General features: G+C 40.6%; 2 protein-coding genes across 6 annotated transcripts in view; one reads left to right on the forward strand and one right to left on the reverse strand.

The window, feature by feature from the left end:
* socs4 (suppressor of cytokine signaling 4) lies at positions 1-2,660 on the reverse strand. The gene has a single exon (XM_023405833.2). It carries the CDS (start codon positions 2,642-2,644, stop codon positions 1,457-1,459), a length of 1,188 nt encoding a protein of 395 aa, XP_023261601.1. The 5' UTR covers positions 2,645-2,660; the 3' UTR covers positions 1-1,456.
* A 15,371-nt stretch (positions 2,661-18,031) lies between these two features.
* Positions 18,032-27,091, forward strand: part of LOC111654713 (C-myc promoter-binding protein-like) — a 70,940-nt gene continuing 61,880 nt past the window's right edge. For 3 of the 5 annotated variants that reach the window (XM_087173863.1, XM_087173864.1, XM_087173866.1), the window contains exon 1: positions 18,033-18,312. The gene's annotated coding sequence lies outside the window, so the exon portion shown is untranslated. Of the gene's footprint in view, positions 18,313-27,091 lie in introns of all 5 variants that reach the window. The other 2 variants (XM_023405834.2, XM_087173865.1) reach the window with 1 other exon arrangement.

A 27,091-nucleotide genomic window follows, 5' to 3' on the forward strand; every position in this document is an offset into this window, starting at 1 on the left:
ATGGCATTTATTGGTTTGTATCAGTGAGGTGAATACAATATATACTTAAAGGCGACATCACAGTGATTCAGACACTTTGAAGGTAGTGCTTTAGACCTTTAAAGTACTGTACTCCACTAAACGTGTAAACAGTCAAAAACAATACTTGTGAAAGCTGTAGAGGCACAACTGATGTTAAATGCCACTTTACAGAGAAAGTTTCAGCTAAGATTTAACGGTAAAGACGCAGCTGAGTTGTGTAAAGACAGTGATAGACAAGTGAAGCGGTTGAAGGCTTCCCAAACCTCTGATCAGTGCAGTTGTGCTGCCATCTTGTGGCTGCAGAGAAGAAAACATGAGTTTAAGTCTTCATTAGAGGCTGACGTGTGATTTTTAAAGAGGAATCGTTGAAAGGCGTAAAGAGGTGACATTTGTGACAATGTCTCTTTTCCTGTCAACATGTCTTCCTCTCACCCATACAGCCTGCCAACAGAGTGTTTGAACCCATTAAACCAGATAAAAACTCACAGAAAGTCTGTTGAGAGAAGAGAGAGTAGTTCGACTTCCCAAGGATAAGTGGGTAAAGTTAATGGATGGATGGATGGATGAATTAGACTACAACAGATTCTCGGCTATACGGCAATGTTAGAAAGGACCACTAAGTACCACTTCACCCCAACAAGGGGAGAGGTCTAAAGATGTCTAAAAATGTTGCTTAGTTGGAAAGGTAATGAAGTAGTGATAATGTTTGGATATTACTAGACGCAGTTGGAGTCTTTGTACCTCTGTGACCATTGACAGCAGGGAGTAGATTGCAGGACAAGGCCCGAGCAAAACACCAAATTTTATGATTTTAAGGTACATGAAGGAAGGCTTGGTCTGAGCCAGGTATCATAAAAGGTGCAGTTCTTCCAGTGGCCAGTAGAGATTTGAGATGCTTGTACAAGACATCTCTGATTGAACTGAGGTCAAAGGGAAAGTGCTCCAACTTCAAGAGTCAATATTCCACAAAAGTGAGGGTTACAGTGTAATGTCTTGGTGATTTTTGAGCATCCCTACTCCATCTAGGGTATTAAGGCAAATGTTTTGTGGTGTGTTTGCTTAATTGCAGGTGTCTCAGTGTATCACAGCTCACAGCTTGACCTTGGCTCCAGGAACTGTCAAAATTTCTGTGAGCCGATTGGGTTCAAACCATCCCTTAGCACTGAAGGATGACGTACAAGACAAGACGTATCGTCATGTGTCCCTACAGTACATGGATTCAGACCTGTAGAGGAGGCTGATGACCCTTTGTAGGTTTGGTTGTTCCATCTCTTGATGCAGTAAAATAAAGAAACATCTTTAAAAAACTCTCTCAAGTTCTGCACCTTTTAGATATAAAAGATTTGCAACAGCAAATCTTCAATGGCAATAGTCTTGTCTCTTTGCCGAAAGAACCAGCCTTTGCTTGTCAGATCTTTGATGCCTGTTTTGCCCCTCACACAGCGCAGGCGCCCTCACACTTAATGTGGTACTGTCTGAGGTATTCCCTGAGCTGAGGTGGCAGCGGTAGGCTGTTTATGCCCTTGTAGGTAGTGCTGCTACATATCGCAGCCCTGCACAGGTGCTGGAGGGAGAAAGGGAAGTTCCTTAGTAGTGGCCTGGAAAGGAGGGGCTCAAAGAAGAGGCAGGTGGCTGGATCACTGTAGTGTCTCAGTAGTCCTGTCACACTGGGATCTCGGTACATACACGGGTCACGCACATCAAAGCTGAAACGCTTGCCGTTCTGCTCAATGCGTGCATGCAGGGAGCGGCTGTAGCGCCGAAAGCTGACCGAGAAGAGGAACTCATCCTGGGCAGAGTCCCGGAGCAGAAACGTTCCCTCTGGTTGACCCTCCAGAAGCTCCTCGGCCTCAAAGCGGTTCAACACACCCCAGTAACAGGGGCTGTTGTTGATCTGGAGGAGATCTGGAACCAGGATGTAGTCAGTGTCGCCACAGCTGCCCTCTGCTCCCCCATGTGGACAAGAAGGGTCCCAGTCCTCCAGACTGGTGCTTCCAGGCCCAGGGGAGCAGCAGATGTCCTCCCAGGAAAGGGGCGTCTGTGGTGGGGAGGTAGAGGAAGATGAGACACTGGGTTTGAGTGGAGCCTCCATGTCCTTGAGGGCACTTGGGTGTGTGGCATGATTTTTTATAAGGTGCCAACATCGGGCCAGTTCAGATTTGGGCGAGAAGGGACACTTGTCCTGCATGAGCTCTGAGACGTGGATCTTGCGTTTGGACCAGAAGAGCACTGAGAAGGGTCGTGAGGAGCCCGGTGGATGGTGGTGATGATGATGGTGATGATGATGAGAGCGCAGAGGGAAACACTGGCCCACAGCATCCTGAAACTTCTGCCTCAGAGAGCGCCGGGACAAGGCCTTCCGACACACTACATCAATGTCTGCAGATGTCAATGCATCCCCAAGAGTGCTGCAGCTACACTTTCTCTCTCTTCTCCGCCTCGGACAGGATGTTGACCGCACACCCAGCTCCTCCGTCCCCTCCGCCTCCAAACCTCCGGGACTCAACCCGCTGCGAGAGCTCCGGGAGCGTTTCTTCCCTCGCCACACGTAACTGTCTGCACTCCAACTGCGGAGGCCACATTTGGGACGTGTGTCTGAGGCTCGTGGCTTCTTCTCGGACATGGCTGCTTCCTCTTCTGATTCTGTGAAAACAGACGTCAGAGTGGATTATAGCACCATGCCTCATAGAATGAACACATTTATGAAACAACATGTATATGAGAAATTGAATGAACTTTTTTTCCTTTTTAGCTTGGACCATTATTGTACGTTAAAGAACCCCCTTAGGATGTTTTGTTGAGAGCCACACAGATTTCTTTATCCTGATTTTCATGGATTTTTTTTCAATTCATTAATGTGATTAAATTTGGTTAAACCCTTCAAGAACTTTCTTTAATCTGCGTGTGCAAGGCAGTTATCCCATCGTTTGGTACAAGACTAACAGGCTGATACTGAGTACTACTGATTTTTTTCTGATTGTCTCCAGTGGCAATAAATCAGATTAAGACTGGAGAGTTCAGAAACAGCCTGCAGACAAAAATGGATCAGTTTCCATGAAACCACAGAAAGTAGTTCAACATCTACTCAGGCGACACACTTTTAGTGCTTCATTGTTCAAAGATGGTTAAAGGGGAAAGTTTTGTTAAACTGCTTCCAAAGCTTTCAGCTCTCGTCTGTTACAGCGATATATGTACTTGGAAGCAGCAGCGAGAAATAGCAATCTAATCTGACTGGACAGATTGTGAGCGGCAGGAGGGTTAACATCACAGGCTGGTAATCACTCTGTTGTTATCAACTCTCTGAAGATTAACGCAAGAGATTATCTTACCTTCCAAACAATATCAGGAAGACTCCTCGTCCACGTTATGACCAGTTGTTCGCTGCACATTAGCCGACACGTGTGACCAGCCCTGCAGCCTCTCCAGCTCTAACAGACAGCAGACTGTTCTGCTTCCTATATAATTATGATGCCAAATCCCCGAGGGGGCAGCAGTTTCCTCTCCGCCAGGGCCGGGTCTGAATGAATGAGGGGAGGTGGAGAAGGGTCGATCCGGGAGACGGGTGGGTGGGGTGTAAGGGGAGGGTGGTCTCAGGTTAATGGCAGCGAGAAATCCTCCTCTTCTCTCTCACACATCTCCTTTACACATTCATTGACGAATTCCATCTCCTGAAAAAGAAAAAGATAAAAGATAACCAGAGCAGCCGGAGAGTGCTTTTTCATTCACAAAGTGAATTATTTCTGCTTGTAATTCTATTTCTGCATGTGTTTTAATTTCATTAGAGGCCCATAGCTTAACTTAAAGCATCAAAGCACATTTCATGTGGAGCTTTAAATCAGTTTAAGTCTGTCTGTGGAGGATGCCAAACTGCAAACAGATTATTCCTCGGGTTTACGAGCAGCATGTGTGGACTTCAACTTTACCTGCTTCAGCGTAGCAGACTCTGCCTAATAAAAAAAATTCAGCCCAGTAGAGGAAACAACTGTGCATTTTAAAAAGCTTCACTTATTGATTGATTAACCTTTGAGTTTCCCAGTTAAAACTTCCAGCAAGTGCTGTTAAAAGGACTCATCTGTCAAGGTGATGTCATACACACAGTGTGTGGGTCGGCGTGGGCTACTCGCTCTGGATGACATTTTGGAAGATCTATAATTCATGAAACAAATAGACTACATCTATCAGACAAATAATATTACTCCCAGTGGTTTTAATGTGCGTGTGTGTGTGTGTGTGTGTGTGTGTGTGTGTGTGTGTGTGTGTGTGTGTTTATGTGTGTGTGTGCGCTCTTTCAGCTCTAACAGATAAAGGAGAGTCATCAATAAATGTCTGACATCTCAGATAATGTAGTGACACTCAACTTCCTCTTAACTGAATATTTAATGCTCTCCACATTATCACACAGCCCTGCAGGACGGTAACGCCACATGTTCTGGCAAACAACCAGATCAATTTATCTGACTGCAAACTGCAAACTCAACAAAGTGGCAGAGAAACTGAAACTAAACTGATTGAACTTCGGCTGAAAGGATTCAGCAGCCCCAGGAAAACAAAAACAATTAGGTCAGATAAGTTAACTTATGCAAATTAAATCCATTGTTACATTTCTTAACCACTTAACCTCTTTCCTACATTTTGGGACATTTGACAGAAGCTTCAGTCGATTGCACTAAGCCGTACTGATTGCTGTTGCATGTCCCAACTCAGCCCCAAAGCTTTCACCTACATTTGTATCGTCTGACTCCAGTGATGGACACAGATGATGAGGAGCGACAAAGTTAAACTCTAAGCTTTCCTTCAGAATCCTGCGGACAGTAAAGATGTTACCTACATATTTTTCCACAGTCTGCACACGTTTTGAGACCTGCACATATCTGCAGTACCTACCGTGGTCTTACAAAGTGTGTCAGTGGGGTGTGGTGGAGAGTTTTGTGCAGGAAATGCCTCGAGCAGTGCGTGAAATCCAGTCGACCCATTAACCTGCTGCAGCCAGGACTCGACCAGGGGCTCGTATCAGTCCACATTACAGAGGCATCGATCCCCGGAGCAGCGCAGCCGACAGGAGCATTTATGAATAATTGATGCTGTTCTGAATGAATGGAGACTCTACTCTGCTTGTATTTTTATATGAAGGCTATTACAGTTTTCATTGACATTTACGCAGTCCGGAGGAGTCAAACTACAAAAGGCATGTGTTACAGCCTCAGAGGCAGTTTCTTTGCACTCACCACTGGATGCTCATGCACACTTACATCTTCTGTGAAATCAGATCATTTACAGCACACTAGCTGAAGTCTAGTGAATAACATTTAATGGTACAAAAGTAAGTGGTAAACCTAAAACCTGGAAAGTCATGTAAACCTCGTTGAAAACTGGCTTTTTTCAGGGATTAAAAAACTGGTTAACTTTCAGCTTTCCTGCAGCAATGGAGAGAAAAAGGCAGTAACAAATGAAGACAGACTAGTTGGTGCAGGGCTTCATCCTTCAGCAAGATAATGAGCCAAAACATTAAGGACAGAACCAGACAGTGGCTTCACATGATGAAGACCAGCACAGTCTCCAGACTTAAACCTCATTGAGCTACTGGACAGAAGGTGAAAGCAGGACAGTAGTGGGAACTTCTGCAACTGTCCTGGGACAAACCTTCTGAACAATATTTGAGTGAGTTCAACTGCTGGATAATGAAAAACATTGAGACATTGAGAAAATCTAAATAACAGCTGGAAAAGTGAAGGTGTTTTAAAACTTTTGCCTGGCCACTTTGACCTTGATTTGACCTTTCTCCAGATACTTAAGTTTATAATGTACAGATAACTTTAATAAAATTAAAACAACACTACCATTTGATTTAATATCTTATCAGTTTTTCTCATAGAATCAAGAATACACATTTAGTTAATATTGTATTATTAATCCTTTTTGGCTCAGCAGTATAAACATGTACGTCTCCCTCCATCGTCATTCAGTGTTTCATTGAGGTTAAGCTCAGTTACTCAGTTGTGTTCAGTTTGGACACTTTCCAATTCTTCTTTCCTTGGCAGCTCCTGTTCACAGTGTTGACCGCTTCTTTTCTATTCATGTTTTAATGTGATATAAATGACAGAAATATTACCTTTGTTAACCATTTTTGAGCACATGCATTTGTCCTTGAAACATCTCGCCATAGCCACAGTGTGTGTGTGTGTGTGTGTGTGTGTGTGTGTGTGTGTGTGTGTGTCAGCTGAGAGGCAGTGCGATCATGTGAATTACAGAGATGGTAAATTGAATCAGCAGGGAGTCTCTGGCTCCACTGGTCTCAGTTGTTTTCATTGATCTGTATCAGAAGACTCCTCTGACCAACAGCAGCGCTGCACCTCTCTCCTCAGACACCACTGGGTCTCATTACATCTCACTTGAACTGTAATGTCCATTCAGCAGCCGACATTTGCCACAAAGCAAAGTGGATGTTGACATGAAAATGTCCTTTTTTATTCTTAATAAATACATGTTATTATTGCTGCTTTAAGACAGTTTTCTGCAGCTGGTAAATCTTTTTCTATCGTAAGCTTTTCATGCCTCTCCATTTAAAACTTCAGTCTTCTTCACTATAAGTACTTTTACTTTAGATGCTTTGCTCTTAAGTAAAAGTTTGTTTCTTCTGTGGTACTGCGTTTACTTTTTCAAGTACTTCCTCCACATATGAAGAGGACACTTGTTTGTGTGTATCATATACACAGTGTTTTGTAGCCATTAAGGTGCTGGATATTCATCTGCTGCAGACACGTGAGCTTCTGTATCAACTTTCCTCAGGGGAGATTTATTTATTCCTGCAGCCGCTCTGCTTCCCGCAACCAAGGTGCATCCAGAGCGGCTTCTCCTCTCCGTCATGTTAGAAAGAGTGTAACCCAAGCCAGGCTGGTCACTGGATTCACCACACACACACACACACACACACACACACACACACACACACACACACACACACACACACAGTGGTATATATAGATATTTTTAAACAAGTGCATCCTGTATATGTCTGCATTTTCCTATAGCAGCAGAGAGGGGAGAAGTGCTCATGGTCCAAAATGTTGGTTATTTTTTGAGCTTTCCTTTGTTGCTCAGACAGGTGTATCCATAGATGCTGTTCTGTTGCCTTCTCAGCTGAGCGTGGTTTAAAGCCACATTTTGAATTCTAGTGGAGTTTCCAAATATGCCAAATACTTCAGGCTGAATTTGTGGGAAATGTGTGTGAATGAAGAGGTTATCTGAAACATTAGTTTGTGCTTTCTTGGACATGAATGATCTGCTCAGTGAGCGTGTTAAAGGTCCCCTGTGGAGTTTTTGACCTTCACTGCCTTTGTTTTTAATGGGAATTAATGGGAATTTCACTGGATCATTGTTTGTAATATTAGAGAATTACCTTCCTCATAAAACTTTTACAAAGCATATTTTTGGAATATTTTTCTTTTTCTTTTACGTCTTCTTCTTACCCATCTTTTGCACGTGCATAGTCAAAAACCACACAGAGCACCACTCAGATTCCAGTTTCTGTACATCCTTCAAAAAGCACAAATGTAGATCTGATAGAAAAGGATGGTCACACACCTATGAAATTGGGCTACACCATTACATTGAAACCCTTTCCTGCCACTTTAATGTAACAATGACATGGTCCACGAGTCTGTGAGAAAACATTATTTTCACACATAGATTTTCCTTGTGAAAACAGTTTCTGCATCCACAGATGGAAGCGCACAGACACATGCACAGTGCTGTAATTACACATCATCCTGGCCTTGTTGTGCTGTTTGTCACTGCGATATGATAAACTGAGACTGGAAGCAGCAGCATCTTTTTTCTTTTTTGCTATTTCAGTGCTGTTTTTTTGTTTTTTTTTTCGGGTGAGACAGCAGGAAGTGAGTCAACACTGTCTTACACTCCATCTGCTCATCATGTAGACGCCCTGACAGGACATCACAGCAGTGCATCTGAATCAATATTAAGAGGATGAAGAGGATGAGACGTCAACACGATAACATAATTACTTCTTATTAGTGCTGCATGTCATTGAATCACAAGCACACAAGAAAGCAGAAATCTGCTTATACCTCATTAGCATCACACTCCCCTCATATTAAACCTACATCCTCGTCTCAAGACTCACGCTTTGTTTCAGACTTTATTTTATTTCTTGAATATTGAGATAAATGCTTTTTAGTGTTTACTTGACATTTTCACATTCAGGTTTTGCTTTTTGGTTTTGCTTTTGTTGCTCTTGTTGATTGAAGGTTGGAAAGATCATCTTTATCTGATTATCACATATTACATATTCTCTATCAAATTGTTCCAGCTCTTTCACGAAAATTTGTCATGTTTTAATTTGATTTACCGATCTTTGGAAACTTTGGGTTTTTCACTGGAATTTTAAATAAAACTCTGTGGGTTTAAACAAAATTTCACAGGACAGCAAGATTTAACAATTATCTAAGGAGGTGAGAGCAAAAACCTTATTTTGATGGAAACCTGATGATGACAGCAGCATGAAAAGGGCAGGTGATATGAACTGTGCAATCTACAAATCCAGTATATGAAAAACACAGACGCTACAGAAACAAGACAATGAGACTCTCAAAAGGAAGTCTTCAAACAATGTGACAAAGAGAATGAAAAATAAATATAACAAAGATCTCAACCGCATTAAAGGTCAGCGGAGGAGAAAATGAGGTTAAAGGAGGCGAATCACATTATCGTGTATTATACCTGCAATATCAATTTGATCCCTAAATAATTCATACCAGATGGGATCCACTTAAATTGGCCAGCCCTAACCATAACTGGATGTCATACTTGTATCCAAAGTAGCATAACCCCCTGGTTTGACTTAGTAGCCAGAAATCTGAGAACGTGTTTCAGTTGTATCAAGCAGAGTCCATCAAACCAGTGGAAGTGGAACAGGGCGGATCTACCACCCTCTTCAGTGGGAATCCTTTCATTTGGACATGTGCAGTAGGGTTATGGTGTTTTCTAGCAGTGTAATAATGTGGAGCTGTATTGATCCTAGAAGGGAAGTCTTTTTTCCTGTCATCCCTCCCTGGAGGGGCGTCAGAGGTCAGAGGTCAAGGGTAGCTAAGAAACATAATGTAGCTAGTCAGGATTCATTGTTGATGGTTATGATTTCTGACAGAAAAACAATGCAACAGATGATGAATGTACTTGAGGAGTAACTGAGTGCACTTACTGATTATTTCTTCCTTCCTTCCTTCCCTTTCCTGCCAATGACAGCTGTGACAAAAATCAATCAGACAGCTTCATCCCAGTGTTTCCTGCTACACACTATCCTCTAACCTTTAAAAGTAGGCTACAGCTACGCGAAGGGTGTTTCAGGCTTTAGACTGCACTCAGACCAGAATTGAAATTGACTGTGAAATGCAGGAAGGATTTAGACCAGATTGCAACCATGTAATTATGCAGCTAACATGGCTAGCAGGCTAACAAAAGCAAGTACGAAATAATACACTCTTTTATCAAAGACTTATTCACTCATTATCCTCAATCTCTGTCTTTGAACTTATCCCTTCCTGCTGTTTGTATTGTCTCACTGTGCATTTATGAGGAGGAAAATAGTCCTTCAAGTTCTCCTCAAATCCTCCAACCATAACAGTATAGGTCATTTATCCCCACCCTCTGATAAGACACGACCCACAGGGGCGTATCAGCGGCGGCGTACAAGATCTTCATCGTTATGGTTACAATAATGAACATGAGGTTAAGGTGGTGGAGCAGTCACGGTTTGGTTAAGTTTAAACACAAAAAACTAGCTTTAGGGAAAAGAAATCATGGACTGGGTTAAAAGAAAAGTACTTTGTTAAGGTTAGAGGACCTTCGTCGTCATGGTTACAATAATAAACATGCGATAAAGGTTGTGGAACATCATAGACAAACAAAAAATCAAACATTTCATCCATTAATCCATTACAACCTCCTCCTAACGCAGACTTTGTCGCTCTACATACAACACTTCCTCTTTTACAACCGTCATAATTGCTCAGGCCACTACAGGTCGCTTAGTAATAAAACGTAACAGTGGGTCATTGTAAGCTCTTTTCAACCTCAATAAAAGTTTTTCTGTTATTCCCATGTGACCATTTCTTTTAATTTTGTCTCTAAACTTCAACAAAAATAATGTTCCAAAGTTTTCCTTTAGGTATTTGAGTGACCCGAGTGATGGGGTCACTCTGCCACCCACTCTCTCAGCTTGGCTGGACGTTGGAGAAACTCGCTGTGTTACAGTATAACAGAGATATGATGCAGTATCTGCAATCATTCCCTGAAGCAGTGCGAACTACAAACAACCCAATAAACACACTTGTTACCGGATAAAAGATGCAAACTCTTTCCTAAAGCATCGGTATCAGCAGCCACAACACTGACCAGCAGATCTGTGAGACTTGAGCCCGTATAACAGTGGAGGAGTGGCGGTCTGACCGGGTCATCCATAATTACACTTCAGCCAACTGCCATTAGAAGATACAAAACAAAAGAGCTGCTGCGTGGTTTGCTGTTATGTTGTAAACCACAGGCTGAGTATTGATTAACTTTGGATTTAATTGTGTGCTTTTGGGAGCTCCTACTTTAAAGCATGACATCACATCCTACTATACCCATTAATGATTAAAAAAAACAAAGTGATTAGGGTTGCACCTATGTGAACTTGAGAACTGCTCAAACAGCTCCAGCAGTTTCTCCTCCACGCAGGTTATTAGACAGTGACGGACTGACCACCACAGAATCCCCGACAACCTCTCTGTCTCCCTGCAGCTTATCGGCCGGCTCACATCCTGCCTGTCTGCTGACCTCTAATGTGCGGAGGAGAGAGCAGGGGAGGGCATCATTTGAAAAAAAAAAAAAAGAAAAAAAAGCTTGTATGCCTCTCACTGGTCATGTAAACATTTGCAAACTCCACCGAAAATCAATAGCAGAGAGGAGAAATTCCAGTAACTCTGTATCTGTGCGCACAGCTTGTCTTACAGCGGAAGCATGGGCCCCAGTGACACAAACACATTAGCATAAAGAGCCACGGTCGGGATGTTCACTGGGGTTTGACCGGTTGCCAGCTTTAATCTTAGCTGTTTAATTATATAAAATCCTGTTTAAAAGCTCAGCATTCGTGAAGTTCCCCTGATTTTTTCTGATACCAGTGAATCAAATGTAATGTGTAATGTGAAAGGAGTCATTTATAATCACCCTTTAGCCTCTTGTAGGTCACAGTTTTGGTTTCACAGCACATGTCTGTTTGGTTTGGCCTCAGCTCACATTAACTCTATGTCATGACTGCATTTGACCATTTTTGCAGCATTTTACTCTAAAAATCCTGAGTAGGACTTGAAGAGTTTTGATTTTGGTGACTCCTAGTGGTTTCTATTGACAAAACCTGACTTGACTTATGCTATCAAAATCATTTTTACAGATTGTATAAATAAACATTCTTCATATGGGGCCTTTAAGAAGTATTTTTCACATTGTTGAACACTGTTAGCACTAGCTGCTGTCAGAAAGAAAAAAGAACAATCAACAATGTCCAGATATTGACCACTGCCAAGTCTGGATATAGAGGAAGAAAGTTTCTCTGAGGGGACCAGGAAACTATTTATCATCACTGCTTTTAATCTTGCCTCGCCCTCAGCTCTCAGCGTCTGCTGGCACAGAAACATCTTCCCCATCACTGATGCTGGAGCTAACGTCTGCTTCCTTGCTTGTAACAAACACGAACAGTAGTTTATTCTTTGTTAAAACCAGATGTCAACAGAGCTTTAATTTTTTCCTCTTTATGTTTTGCGGATGCCTAAAAAAGTCAAGAATAAAAGATCTAATGAACAAAAAGACCTGGGCCCAATTTCCCCTAAGCATGTCGACGCTAACATCATGTATATCTCATCACCAAGAGGGTTGTATGTTGGCCTGTTTGTTTGTTTGTTTGTTTGTTTGTTTGTTTTTTGTTTGTTTGTTTGTTAGTTTGAAGGGGGGGGGCATAGTCCAGGGAAGAGCCCAATTGCCAATCTGGTTAAAGGGGCGAATCCAGGAATTTTAAAAATCACTTTCCATAACCTTTTGACATTATTTTCATTTTCGAGAAAGAAATAATGTTTGGATCTTGATATAAAAAATCAAAACATCACTACCACTTTGTAATAAGGTATGTGTTATAAAGGGTTTTTAAGCTGTAACTTATGCTTTTTTATTAATAGTTAATACATGATTGACAAATTGGTTCTCAGCTTTTGATAAGAATAACTCTTGGGTTGCCAGGTTGTGATAAATCCCCTTTGATGTTTAGTAGGTAATAATGCAATTATAGATGCTTGTAATGCATTTAAAGGGCATCTGGTCTGCAACCATAAATGTCAATAAAGTGATTAATAAAGAGTCTTTACAATAATTAGTTTGGGTGTTCAGCAGATTTTTTATTTTGGTTCATTGATTTTCCAGATGAACTCCAGCACTAAAAAGACAAAACAAGTGTCACACACAAGGAAGATAAACACAAGCGAAAGGGATTATTATCAACCAAGCAACGCAGAAGTTGTTTTTATGGCTTATTTATGGCCTATAAAACACTGTGAATTATTTATTAAGCATTGATTAATCCCATAGTTACAATTTAAAGGGTGACTTAGAAAGTTGCATCAAACTATTAAAACCTATAAAGCAAATATTGACCGCATCCTAATGATCATACAAAGTGTACATCAGCAAAATGACTTAAGTTTTCTCCAGCATCAATTATTCATTACATTACATGATTCCCCCTGACCGAAAGACATGTTGAAAAGTGTAATGCAGTCTGGTATTTGCGTGTAATGAAAACCTGCACGCTCGTTGCCCTTCATGTCATTCTGTTTCCGTCAGTGTGGATGGACACCTGACACCCCGCTGTGCCAGTGAGACCCTGCAGCCATCAGCATGTCTGTATGAGCAGAGGCCACAAGCTGTTAATCACCACTAAAACTATTAACCATGCTGCGTTGTAGCAGCAGGCGGTTATCTCCCATCTGTTATCTGCAGGCCAGTTATCATCAGCAAAGTTTAAGATACGAAGCTACAGAGGAGCAGACATGATGATTACTGTCCTCAGGTGGATGGTTTTAAACTTCCAAACTACTATTTAGAAATGGGAAGTTAACTTCATTTTGTTAACGTTTTATTGATAATGTGTGTTGTCTTAATGCCTCAGTGAAATTCTTACCATCTGCTAAGAAAACAGTTATTGGTGCATTCTGGGAAGCAGGAACTTTCCCGAGACATACAAATGTAGAAAGTGATTTTTATAGATTTGACAAAAGCAACTTTTGCCTGTGCAAAGTTACCAAAACTGGACTGCACCTACTTCAATAATAATCAACCGGTCAGTACTGAGCATATCCCAGTGCTATTTCACAATAAACCATTGTGTGCAGTTCATTGGAGGAACTGTGTTTGGCTCCAGCAGACAGCAGGTGACAGCAGTGAGACACGACCAAGGTCGTGAAACTTGCTGAAAAACAATGACGCCAAATGTTTTACATGCTGACGGAGTTTGACATGAGATCAGCTCTAACAACTACAGGATGAGAGAAGTTTCATTCCCCAAATAATAACATCATAATACCCACATTAAAAATTATTTTACATTAATATGATATGTGATATTAAATAATCACAGGATGAAAGCAGATTTTTGATTGACATTTCCTGGAGTAGCAAAAGTTTTGGATTTCAAATCTTAAAATGCTCAGTTTTCATTTGAGCATGAATGTTAAGACACAGAATAAGCTGCTTTAAGAGATAAAAGAACTGAATTTGATCCTTAAATGGCCAAAGTAACAGTAAATATTAAACCTACACATTTCTCAAATTAAAGGAAGTTTGTGGCCATAAATTATGAGAAATTCAATATGTTATAGGTAATGAATCTTTCATGAAAATGAATATTAAGCAGTGATTGAAAGCTCTGACACCACAGGGTTAATAATTTTTCTTTGCTTTCACCTTTGACAAACTGGGATGCCACGTTCTGGACAAATACACAGATTTTGTTCATGTGTTTTAAGCAAGCGCATCAAGGAATCCTCATATACTTTACATTTTAACACGTTTCAGTAAGTGAAACATGTTTGTAAGCCAGTCCAAAAACATTAGAATAATCATTATGCTGCTTTAGCTGCCTGAAACTGCAGCCAGCTGCTTTGAAGTCACTAAGTTTTTTTTTCTGTCCGTGCAAAACAAAGCAAGAACAACTTCAAATGTGTCTTTCAGCCAGTGAGAGTCCGGAGGGAGGCATCAGATGTTGTGTAGGCAACCCGCCTCCAAACACAGCCTCCAACTAAACTTCACATGTACACTTTTTTTTCGCCAGTTTAACTGCTGTACTCTTATTTTTGCATTTATATCCTTTGAAAAACAGGAGGGGAATATGCACATTTCCAATATTCACAGGAGCAGTCTGCCAGTTTTTCTGACTTCTAAGAACAAAAGGGAAAATGGATGTTTAAAGGACTTATGAGTCTGCACGACTGTGTGGGAATACTTTGCCAGCTCTCCACCCGCAACAACACAGAACAAACCTCACACCTACTCACAGCCAAACTGTTTCAGCCAGTTTCATCATATATTCTTCCCTTCATCGCAAACCGAAATTGAAACTGGACTTATTCACCCTGAAAATGAGTGATGTGTCACTCACAGTCAACAAAGTAATTCAGTGCTAATCAGGACCTAGAAGGTTGAGGAGAGTGTGTCTGCTTGCGTTATTCATTCATTAGTTTTCCATTCACACATATTCATTTGAACACACAGGCAAGGAGCTTGAGCCAATCCCAGCATGCAACAGGGGGCAAGGAAGGAGACCTCTTTGACCAGTTTAAGACAAGGCGAGCACATCACTCGCCAACATCTTGTTGGTCTGAGACAAAATGAGACAAAAGTATTAACATAGCACACGTGGCATTTTGACTTTAAATGCAAATACTTAACACCAAGTATTCAACATCCCAGACTCAACAAATAATGTGCTGCCTCTATACTGCAGCAGTAGTATTAAAGCAGTCTGCTCAGTCTCTTCTCAACATCTTTGAACACATAAATTATGGAGGCAGTTCAGGTGCTTTTCCAGATTGCTTGGGTATTTCCCTTTCAGTTCATGTCCACAAACACAGCAGCCAGACCGCACGGAGCACTTCATGTTTCTACTTTCTGGTTTGTATTGAAATGACATCAGTAACAGTAACACAGTAACAAATCATGTATCATAGGACAAATAAGCCTTCGCTGTATTGTTTCTGGATTACTCCTTTACCTGGACATGTAAAGCGCCACATTTTTGGCCTTTTTCAAATAAACAATGAATCAAATGATTATATGTAACGTGAGAGGGATCACACTCGCAGTGATGAACCCATGGAAAATCATCATCATCTCCGCAGGTTTTCCAAAGCGCTGATGAACCTAGCTGCTGTACTCTACCTGCCCTCCATCAAACAGCAGACAGACACAGTTACAGGCTGTAGCTGCTGAACAGAGTGAGGCATTAAGCAGCTAAAGAACCTGATGTTTTTCTCAAGGGCTTATGAGGAACCAAAAATAGAGAGTGTGCACTGGAGTAGAGTCTTGCCATCAAATTCTGCTATAAAGTCTACTTTTATAATGTCTATAATGTTTTTTGTTGTGTGTCTAGCACTGAGGCCATGGTTAGTGGTGGTGTAGTACTGGACTGCATCAAGTGTTTTGTAAAATTATGACCCCCTCATGTATGTAAATAAGGACCTGGACGATAAACATATAATGAAATTTTTACGTTTCAGACATTGTCAACAAAGCTGAACATTTTGCACTTTGTGAATAGATGTTATGGCAGAGCTGTAGATTGACTTCTTCGCATTAGACACCTACAGTATGGAGGCTGAACCACAATATCTTGACCCACAGGAGCTCAGCTAAATAAAAAACATAAAAAATCATGACGTTCAAGCTCTCATATAATCTGTCTGGATACAGTCTCAAATCTGTAGGAGAAAACTGCCAAGACAACTCCTTTAATAACTCCCTGATAACACATCCACTCTGCCTACAGTATGATATTATCATTATCTCCATCATGATTATCGGAATTTATATTGCTTCTCATAATTTATAGCCTACTTTTATTATTTTGTTCCGCTCCTCATCCCTGTCGGGTCCCATATTTCTCTGTTATTTTGTCGTTTTTATGTTTTTACTTCTGTCTTCAAGTGCAGAGATTTTACTGAGCCTCATGGGGTTTCTCAAATGGGATTTCATATTCTCGCTTTTCTTGTTTCCAACGTTTTCTTGTTATACCTTGTAAAATTAGTTTGGTATCTTGGGAAAAATAATGGGCACTGTTTTAATCTCTTCAAAAAGTTTTATCGTTGTTTTTGTAAATTTTGGTGCATCATTGAGTTTAATTAAAGCAGTTCAGTGATTTAAAAGTCATTATTTAAATAAATGGACAAAACCTTATTGTCATTTCCCATTGCGATGACTCTCAGGCTGCCACAAATTAAAATTCATCGTTGGAAAACTAATTAAAACGTATAACTTGAAAGCCGTATGAATGGAGCATTTCAATGCTTTGTCTCTTCCACTCTATTGATGCAAACAAAATTAGAAAGCTTGCTAAGATATTACAACACTGGCCTCACATCTTAAAAGATTAAATCATGCTGAAACACAGGATCCAACAAGAAGAAGTGCACACGTAGATCTCCCACCGTGACGCAGCTTCAAAAGTCACAAAGCTCATTTTTTGAGTGGGAGTTTTTGGATGCTGTTCAAGATCATACTTTTGCTTCCTGGGGATGAAAATGTAATTCACTCCTCAGTAACAATCTCTTTGACATTCAATAATGACCCAAAGGGTCAGGTAGAAAAATATTTCATACATTTTTCCCCTTTTTCCGTCTCCATATAATCTATCCTCTTACAGAAGGCAATCCAGGCCACAGTGTTTCAGTGTGTTTAATCTTTGCTCTGAGTCGTCTGTACAGTTTGATCAGAGTACTTTGTAGTGGTCAAATTAATTAGCATCAATTTCTTCTTCCACCACTTGAAAACTGCTGTGTAGTCCAAAGTGTGTTCATCTTGTTATTATTTATTATAATGGATGGATCAGGAGAAAATGTGTCCCTGGGCAAAGACAGGTAAAAGGCCCCCAACCATCCAATATAGGAACCCCAGACTGAAAGTTTGTGTCTCTATAGAGTCGTTTTGTGTCTCTCTTTGGTTATTTTGAATCTATGTGGTCATTTCGTGTCTGTTTTGATTCTCTTTGTAGTTGCTCTGTGACTCTTCCTGGTCCTTTTGTGTCTTTTTATGTCAATTTGCATAATTTTGTGGTCATTTCGTGTCTCTCTTTGGTTATTTTGTGTCATTTTGTGGTCATTTATCACTTTGAGCTTGTTTTGTGTCTCTCTTTGGTTGTTTTGTGTCTCTTTATGCTCATTTTGAGTGTCTTCGTGGTTGTTTTGAATTTCTTTGCAGTCATTGATTGACTTCCCATCAAGTAATGTTAATGGTCACTGTCTGGCCCACTCTCTTGGGCTCCTTTGGCCTGTACCCAGTTGGCCCAAACAGTAATGTGAGTACTTCTTCCATCACTGGAAAACAGTATTTGTCATTAAAAGTGTATTCATTCAGTTCATTTAATACTGTATTATGCATTGATGGGGGTTTGCTGCATTAATCATGGACAGAAATCGTTCAGATTTATTAATAAACTGTTTAAAGGGTATAAACATAATTTCATATAAATGATATAAAAAGTATAAATGAATAGATAAAACTGAGGTAATAATTGCAAACACTATTCGCCTTCAGGTAGATTGATTGGGATCCGTCGTGCTGGAAGAGGCTGGCTGTGGTGTAGACCTGCCACCCAGAGATGTGTGTGCGTGTGTGTGTGTGTGTGACAGAGAGGGAAATAAAAGAGAGAGAGAGAGAGAGAGAGAGAGAGAGAGAGAGAGAGAGAGAGAGAGAGAGAGAGAGACGGCGGATTCCCCATCACAACCAAGATGGCGGCGGAGCGGACAGCCGGCTCGGCTCGATGACTGACAGAAGAAGCCTCGTTCAGTTGGACAACTAACGGTTAAAGTCTGAGAGAGGGGAAATATCTGTCTTCATATACAGACAAAACAAACCAAATACAAACACCCCCGCACCGGTCATCTCACCTTTTCGGTACCGACAGCGCTGTAATGAAACAGCACCGGTAGACGACACCGGCCGAAGTTGTGTGTGGGGACTAATTTGACGTTCACAAACGGGGTAAGTACGAGATGATGAACCGTTACAGTGAATGACTGTTGGGGGATTTAGCGAACAGCTGCCCGCTGCTAACCACTGCTACAACAGGCTACAAATCCCTTATGCTAGCGCTGTCACCTCGCCTGCGTTGTGTTTTTGTTTTCATTTGTTTTGTGTTTTATATTGAATTAACTGTCGCTAAATGACAATTCTGCTCTCGAAGCATCTAACCCGACGCCTCCAATTCTTTCCTCCCCATGGTTAATTTCTCAAGCTAAGTATGTGCCACAGGTTGTTTGCAATCATCGTCTATTCGTGAATATATTTAGTCACCTGTGCGGGCGAAACACCAGTGAAGTCACACCACATTAAAACCTCAGGTCATCCAGTGGAATATGTCTGTTTTAACCACTAGCATGCGGGCGTTTAGAGCTATAAATAACCCAAAACACTACCCACTGCGTGCACATCCCTTTGCCTGAGGATATTTTAGGTTGTCTAGTTTGTACTCAGAAAACGCTTCTCATTTAACCTTCATTTTATGCAACGGCACAAAATGTGCAGGGAGAGTCGTTGCATATGTGCTGTGTAGGCTGTTGGTGTTTTATAAGGGTTTGTTTTAAGATGTGTCTGGTGTAGAGCTGCAACTATTAGTCTACAGACAGAAAAATAATCAGCTATAAATAAACAGTTTTGATAATGGATTCATTGTATTTTGCATGAGAAAGTGGCAAAATATGTTTTCAGCTCCTCGAATAGAAATATTTTCTGCTTTTGTCTGTGTTATATCATATTCATTTGAATAGCTATGGGGGTTTGACTGTTGGTTGAACAAAACAACACATTTTGGATATTTTTCTCTATTTTCTGACAGTTTTGTATGCTGATGCATCCTTGCAAATACAGAGTGTATGTCAGGGGAATGTGCTCTCTTATTTTGTGCCAAAACTGCAAATATAGCTGTGTGTAAAAGCTTTAGGCTGAAAAAACTAATCTGAGGATTTATTCCGTAATCATGCCATGAATAGTTTGTATTTATTCATAGTTTTCATGCAGTTTTCTGCACAGTTTTCAATGTGCTTGGCAGGTAGATAGTTCATGATCTTGCAGAACCTGCCACAATTTTTCTATGGACTTGGACTGTCTCAGTGTGTTCTATCTCATCATGTGATCCCAGACTGACTCTATGATGGTGAGATCAGGGCTCTGTGGGGGCCAGACCATCTGTTTTAGGACTCCTTGTTCTTCTTGTCTCTGAAGATAGTTGTTGGTTCGTTGTCATGCTAGCCTAAAACTTTTGCACGGTGCTCTATGTCTGTCTGACAAATTCTGCCAGTGCAAGATGAGAAAAGTGAACTGCAGTAGTCGACCACCCCCATCACAGCCGTCACCACTTTTCCTCTCTGACATAAGAGTTTAGACAGGAGCAGTGGTGACGGCTGCCATTGGGGCTTAACGTTCTGGAGGTTTACTTCCCCCCAAAAATTCCTCTTGCATCGTTTAGTGGTGTCGCACAGGACAGGCAAGTCTGGTCAAATCATATATGTGACAGAAATACTCTCAAGCCTGTCATTTCAAAACCTCAGCTCCACATACCAGAAAGGTAACCTACACTGTAACCCTATAAATCCTCTGCCTGCTCTGCCTCTTTTTGTGTTGGTTTCTCCAGATATCATGGAATTTCTCATGGCCAGATTTTGTTGTTGTGCAAATGATGGACGGGATGTTTGTGTTCTGTCTTATTACATTGTCTGTTCACGTTCAGAGGGCAGGAGGGCGCCCTGTTGGAATGCTAGAGGGGGAAGAAAGAGTCATATTTGAAATTAAGATGCTGTCGTCTGGCACATGTTAGCCAAATGGCATGGAGTGGTTGTTTAGGGTGCTCGACTGGGCTGTGCAGACTTGTGCAGGTCCAAGAAGAGGATTTACGGCAGTGAGTAAAAGATCAAAGTGATAGACAGTTAGACGGTGTCTGCTGAGCTGATTGAAGACTTCAGGTAGACTCAGTAAATCAGTTCCTCTTATCCTGACCCCACCTTCGGGGTTAATGCCTGCTGTCCACCTATAACTGACACAGAATGTGGCAGTGATTGCTTCAGTACCTGAGGCATGGGGTGCATGTTGTTCCCATCATCTTGCGTAATTCAGTGAACACAAACAAAGTGTGAAAAAGGAGTCTCACTTCACAGAGATGTCAGTTAGAGAATGTGGCTGCTCACCCGTGTCATGCTCAAGGGATGTTCACCTAAACTTGTTCTGGATAACGGCATATGCTTAATGTCTGAAGTGAAAACTATCAACACTGTTCCCTCAGCAGTCAGTGGAAGTGAGAGGGTTTGGTTAATTTCCTCTGGAATTCAAATGTTTTTTTTTTTTTTTTTTTTACCAGAAAAGACGAATGTCCCTTCACAGATTCATTTACAGAACATGCTACAAAGTTCACTGCCTTCCAGGAGTTATTTTGTAATGAAGCAGTAGTGGAGATGTGAAGACATTATGAAGTGCTTCCATTATTTCATTTTCCCTCTCTAGCGGTGATGAACAGGTTGATGATGAGACTGGAGGCTACAAGGTGTTACACTACAGTGAAGCTAATGATAAGGAATGCTATCTCCTAATTTAAGTTATTTTTTAAGGATGTTAGGCAACAATTTTACATTGATGTTTGACTCGGTTCCTCCTCCGGTCAAATTAGAAGGGTTATTAAAATTTTTTATCTCAATGCCATTCAACAGCAAGTTGTTGTATTCAACAAGTGTGGTTGAATAAAGATCTGGGTGCCATTCTTTTTTTCAATATTAGTGTTGCTATCACACCAGAATACCTTTCAGCACAAGTAAATAAACTAACAATACCCTGTCTATACTTTGCTTAATATAAATGGAAATTATAGATCCCAAGCATGGGTATTGGGGCTGATCCAGGCATTTTTTAATTCTGATCACTGTACTCTGCTGTGTTGTACTGTCCACCTCGGCCTGCCAGTGTTGCAGCTTCTCTACTTTTAGACAGCTGGACTCTACAGTGCTTCATCCCCATGCTTAAGCCAGTGAAAATCAGCGTGTGACTCTGAGTTCAGACACCGAGCATGTGAAAATACACAGATTCACTTAGCACCAGTGCTAATAACCTTTAGCAAAGCAGAAGTGGAAAACAATCAGTTAGCAGAGTGCAGAGTAAGCGTAGCTTTTGCTAGTTAAATGACAAATGTCACCGGTGGTAGGTCATATCATCTGTCACTAATTAATGTTAATTCTGCGATAACTTGTCAGAGATAGTTTGAGAGGGAAGATCCTTCACTCTGTTACACCACCTTACATCCATGAGTGAAAGGATTGTGTGGTCTTTAGATGGTCACATCACTGGCAGGGGTGGCATCCTCCCTGAACTGAACAATCATTCATATTATATCAATTATTGATGTTTATAAACTTTATATTTTGAACCATGATCTTCAGTTTTTGGATCAAGTGGCTCATAAAAATAAGCTGTGTGAAATGAAGTTGTTTACAGCTGTGTTGTTTCAGTATGTTAGATACTCAGGCTATTTAATCAACATTTAAGTAACATCAATATAAGAATTGGATTGGACTTTATATTGGCAGATTAACTAATATTTAAGGGCTTGGATCATGATCGGAATCGAGGCCAAAAAAACTGGATTGGGACATCCCGCATTGAAACACTCTTTTCTATAAAAACCCTCAACACAATAAGCCAAAATTCTCAAATGCATCTGTTTGATGTTATCCTAACACTGACAGGTGAACAGGAAAGTTTGCTTGAATTAATCAACAAATGAATTACCACAGCTCTTTTTCAGCAGCAGGGGGTAAAAGGGTTTGGTTGTACCTCGGTGGTACGCTGCATAGTACGCCTGCAGTCGGAGTGAATACCCGCACCAGTTTGCTAGTGTTACCTAGCTAACATTAGCTGGATAATTATTTCACGATATATTATTAATATTAATGATAATCAGTTGGCCATGAACATCAATAGAGAATACATGATGAATGTTTATGTAAACTACAAAATCTATATAACGTAATGTTAGCTAGTTAAATCTACCTTTGTCTCTCTTCTCTTTCTTTTTATCTTCTTTCTCTCTCGGCCAGGTGTCGCCACGTATGTCCACTTCCGGTATCCATTATTTCAAATTAAAAGCCCTCTACAGAGTCGTGTAATTGCGGCTTCATGGCATTGCAGCAGTAGAAATTATTTTGCAGTGGTGGGCCGCAACTGCAGAGAAATTACCACTATATTATTCATGGGAAGGTGGTCTTTTCGACGACTTTGGACCCATTATACATAACGGAAACACTGTACTAAAATCATGAAAGTAGGTGAGCATATATATTGCAAAATGAACAACATTAAGAATTTGATCTGGTACCAAGTATTGAGTTTTTGCGACTTACTGCTACAGACATGGTTATGATTGTACTCCAAAACTACTAACGCTCAATAATAATAATATTTCTTGGAAGCGGAACTGATTTTTCATTGATGATAAAAGCAGGATTTAGTGTCAGCCTAAGGTCACAGCACAGCGTGAGTTTTATGCAAAATGTAGCAAAGGAGACACTGTATTAGAAAAGAAAAGCTGCTATTGAACAACTGAGAACAGGATTACATTTTCCCAGGGAATACCATCCACAAACACTAATTAGCTGTAAGCTCAGAGTATTGTCTTCAGGGAGAAAGGCAGGATGCGTTTTCAGTTGGTGGGTGGCATCTGGTGTGAGACAAATTATGCAGCAGGCTGCAGTTTGTGTGAATTGCGTAAATAAAATATGGTTCAGTCGGGGGTAGAGGAATGGTTTTAAGAATTGATTGATGCCTTGAAGAGCTGGACAGGTGCTCAGACTGAAGAAATAGACTGGGAAGTTGCAAGTATAATTGTTTCGGATCCAGAAACAGTGATGGCTGAGTTACTTGAAAACTGTATTCATTAATCATTACATATTACCCTTTTAAAAAGTAATGACATTACAGAGCAGCAAAAGTGACTTGTTGAATTACTTGTTACTTTACTTTTGTTACTCAACTGTCAGCTCCGTTAAAGGTGCCTTTAAGCAACTCAAATTCCTCCACACCCATATGGTGCATTTTTTGTATTAACTCATGTAGAAATAGAAGACACTGCTGCCCTACAGTTTGGAGGGATTTACTCACCATCCAGCAGCTAGCTTAGCCTCAGGGACTGCACATGCCTCTCCAGAAGTCCTGACCTCAGAAACGCTGTTGCACACCCTCTAACTCCAACAAAAGATGCAGTTCCTGAATATACGCATACCTGTGGCAAGAAGACACGCAAAATTTAAATAAGACAACTAAATAAGAGAACTGAAATTACCTGGAGTCACATTTCCCCTCTTCTTTTTGATTACTGAATTTACTGAATTGCTGTAGCGTGTTGCTAAGTAATGTGCTCCTGCCTGGGACTGTTCAGACAGTAAGAAAGTTACTGAAGTACTTAAGAAACTGGCAGAAATAGCAGCATGGGCCAGTGTATAACTGTTACATGTGCATAATATGAATAAAATTGCTGAAAAACGACATAAAAATAGCTTAGCAGTTATAAGTAAAATGTACAACTCTGTAACTTCTACATTTGCTAGTGGCAGAGCAACATGGGAATCCCACTGGGCTCCTATTTCTCTCCACTTGGCAAATGGAAGTCCAATAAAATCAGATTCATGAGAAAAATGAAATATTAAGATAAAATAGAACTGACACTGGGAAAGAAACCTGTTGGGCGCACATCCCCGATCAGAATTGAAAAGTTCAGTAAACCAGTAACCAGTAATGCCTGCCATTTAAAATATAACAAAACCCATAATAGCAAGACTTTGAGTAATATGGAGAGAACTGAAATCACATGCACCAAGTATACAAATTTTTTCTTTGCTTATTTACGCTAAAGTGTGATTTTCTGCTCTGTTCCACTTTGAGGAAACTTGAAGTTCAGTAGATTTTGCTCAAACTTTGTTGCCACAGTCAAGGCTCCACTGGTGAAGCTGTAATTGTCTGATTTTCACTTTATTGTGCTGCTGCTGCTATGTGGTCTACTGGGTTCACAAGGGTAAAAGGATTATTCCCCTCTGTCTTCTCTTTCTTCTAATCAGTCATACAGAAATGGGTTCTTATCATTAAGGAGACTGAAGACATCACTGAATAAAAACTGGCAGACTCCAAAGTTAACAAGCTGCAAATTAAAAGAGGTCACACTGAAAATAAAATGTGCATGTTTATACAAATCACTTTGTCTCTCTTGAAGGCAAAACACCAGCCGAACAGTTTTGTGCCAACCAGGGAATTAAAAGATCAGACTGGGAGAGTCGGCAGGTCTGTGAGATCGGGTTTCCTGGAGACATGGTATTAATTCCCACAGGGCTCTGCATTAGCACTTCCCTGTGCTAATACTGTACACAGAGCCAGCATGGCTTGTATAGGGTTGAGGCCTGGGAATTGTGATCCCAGAATTTACCTTGATACCTGTATACTGAAAATTACCTGATTCTCGTTACTTCTCTCAAATTCACACCAAATGACATGTCAGTGGTATTTTCAGCACTGCTGAAGCATCTATCCATTCAATCACTGTCTGCTACCTCTGTTACTGCCATCACCAGCGGCTCCTTCGACAGCACAGCTCCTGATTAGAGCCCATTAGCTCTTTGCACATATATTGGTACTGGCTAAGTCTGCCTCCTAAAAGTCATTGAATCAAGTCGTCAGTTGGTAAGACCCTGAGTCAACTCGCATTTTGTCAACCGTCTCACTGTACATGTTTTTTTAGCTGCAGGATTGTACACAGAACGATGCAGGAGCAATATGTTATTAACTTGTCTGTCAACTTAACCTCAATACTGAACTGAAAAAAGACATCAGCAATAATCTTTAAGCATCCACATGTTTACACCTGCAGTCCACACGGCTCGGAGTTTTCAAACCCCTAAAACAGAGACTTTTGAAATGATTGCTGACTCTGTTTTAGTTTGAAATTTCCGGGATTAAGTTGTAGTGTGGACGGGCAAAAACAGAGATTTTTGGAAATGATGACGCATCCACAGTCGCTTCCTGATGAGGTCTTACCGGTCACGACTACCAGTGTTGAATGCAGTAACGAATTGCAAGCATTACTGACCTTGTTGTCTTTGCTAGCAGCTGTTGTGCAGTTAAATTCTGCATTTTAACGCTACAACTGTCTTTGCTGTTCCTCACTTGAGGTATTTCCTGCAACCAATCAACTGCAGAGTAGACAGTCTGCTTCCTATAGTGTATGGCAATGATCATGTGATATGTGTTTTCAATTATGTTAGTATGGACAGAGATTATTTCTGATATGAAGCAAAAACACTTGTCTGGATCAATTTTCATTTTAAAAACACAATTTTCAAATGAAAACGTGGATCTAGCCTGAAGTGCACAAACAAAACAAAACGAATTTAAGGGAACCTTATCAAAAATTATGTTATTGGTTGTGTAAAGAAAATAATTATCAGCCAATATATTGTTATTGGATTTCGTTTTTCTCAAATATCAGTATCAGTGGAGCTGTACTCCTGATTTGCTGAAAGGTCTGTGATTGGATGTACTGTCTTTATCAAACTGACTAATATAAGAAATTCAGTCATAAAGAGTAGTTTCCAAGAGGACTATACACGAAGTGCTGTTTTTATTAAATGACTCATTCATTTTTCTTCCCCACCCATCATAACTTTACTAATTTGACCACAGTGAAACTGGAAAGCGCGTAGTCAAACTGTGAGGTTTTTAATCATCATAGTTGGTTACCGTGTACAACATGTAGACATTAGGAGATTTGTGTGATTTCAGTGGGTGATTATACTGAGCAGAAGTCCTCACAACATTTCAAGGAAAATCACCAGCTTCTGTAACTCAGTGCTGTTGCGATGCACCAAGGACTATGGGAAATGGTGTATGTATAAGGCTGCTAAAAAAAGAAATATTAATTATGATTAACCAAACACCATACTGTTGAATACTGTTATGTTCCAGGGCTGGAGTTTTAGTAATTTGCTTACAATCACATCAATGTGATTTTGATTCTGTCTTCTTGAACGGAGTCTGGAGTCTGTTGTGTTTTCACTTTATGTTCACACGCAGAGTATTGTGTATTGACACGTGGAGCTGGTGTGACTTAATACATTTGTATAAACAGAGGTGTACGTATCTGTTCTGTGACAGGCGCATGTCTTACACTATAGAGGTGAGTCAAAATGTTCTGGTCGGTGGTGATTGCCCTTTAGTTTACTCTGCAGCTTATTCCTGGCCTGTGAGTGTTTTGTTTCTTTTTTTTCTTTATGTAATCAGATGGTGATGTTAATGGGATCAGTTGCTGGCAGGTTAAGTCTGTCACTGCTGTGTCTCACGCTGTTACTTCCCCATTCATCACGGTTTGTGCTTAATTATCCATAACAACACATCACAGTCTCATACTAAGAGAGGAAGATTGCCTTAAACTTGAGTTGTATTTTAAAACATCTTTTGAGTTTGTGCAGAGTTTTTAAAGGTACTTTGTATGCACATAAATGCTTTTATACTGAAGCACCTTAAAGCACCATTAGCGTATTCATGCTTCTTATAGGTTAGTCCCAGCAGGGCGCAAATTGCTAACCCTGACATTGTTGTTTCCTTTTTTCACCAACTGATCCTCCTCGGCATCACGATCTGTTACATTAGTGACACTGCTTATGTAAAGGCAAGCAGTGAGTGGTAATGGATATAATGTCAGTGCCTGACCCTGAGCACCCTCCTCCTGCTCTGACAATTG

The sequence above is a fragment of the Seriola lalandi genome, unplaced genomic scaffold (genome assembly GCF_002814215.2).
Source record: "Seriola lalandi dorsalis isolate HSWRI2012SDOR001 ecotype SW California unplaced genomic scaffold, Sedor1 jcf7180002054286, whole genome shotgun sequence".
Taxonomy (NCBI): Eukaryota; Metazoa; Chordata; class Actinopteri; order Carangiformes; family Carangidae; genus Seriola; species Seriola lalandi.

Coding starts and splice junctions, on each gene's coding strand:
- socs4 (XM_023405833.2), bottom strand. CDS start 2,644: ATGTCCGAGAAGAAGCCACGAGCCTCAGACACACGTCCCAAATGTGGC.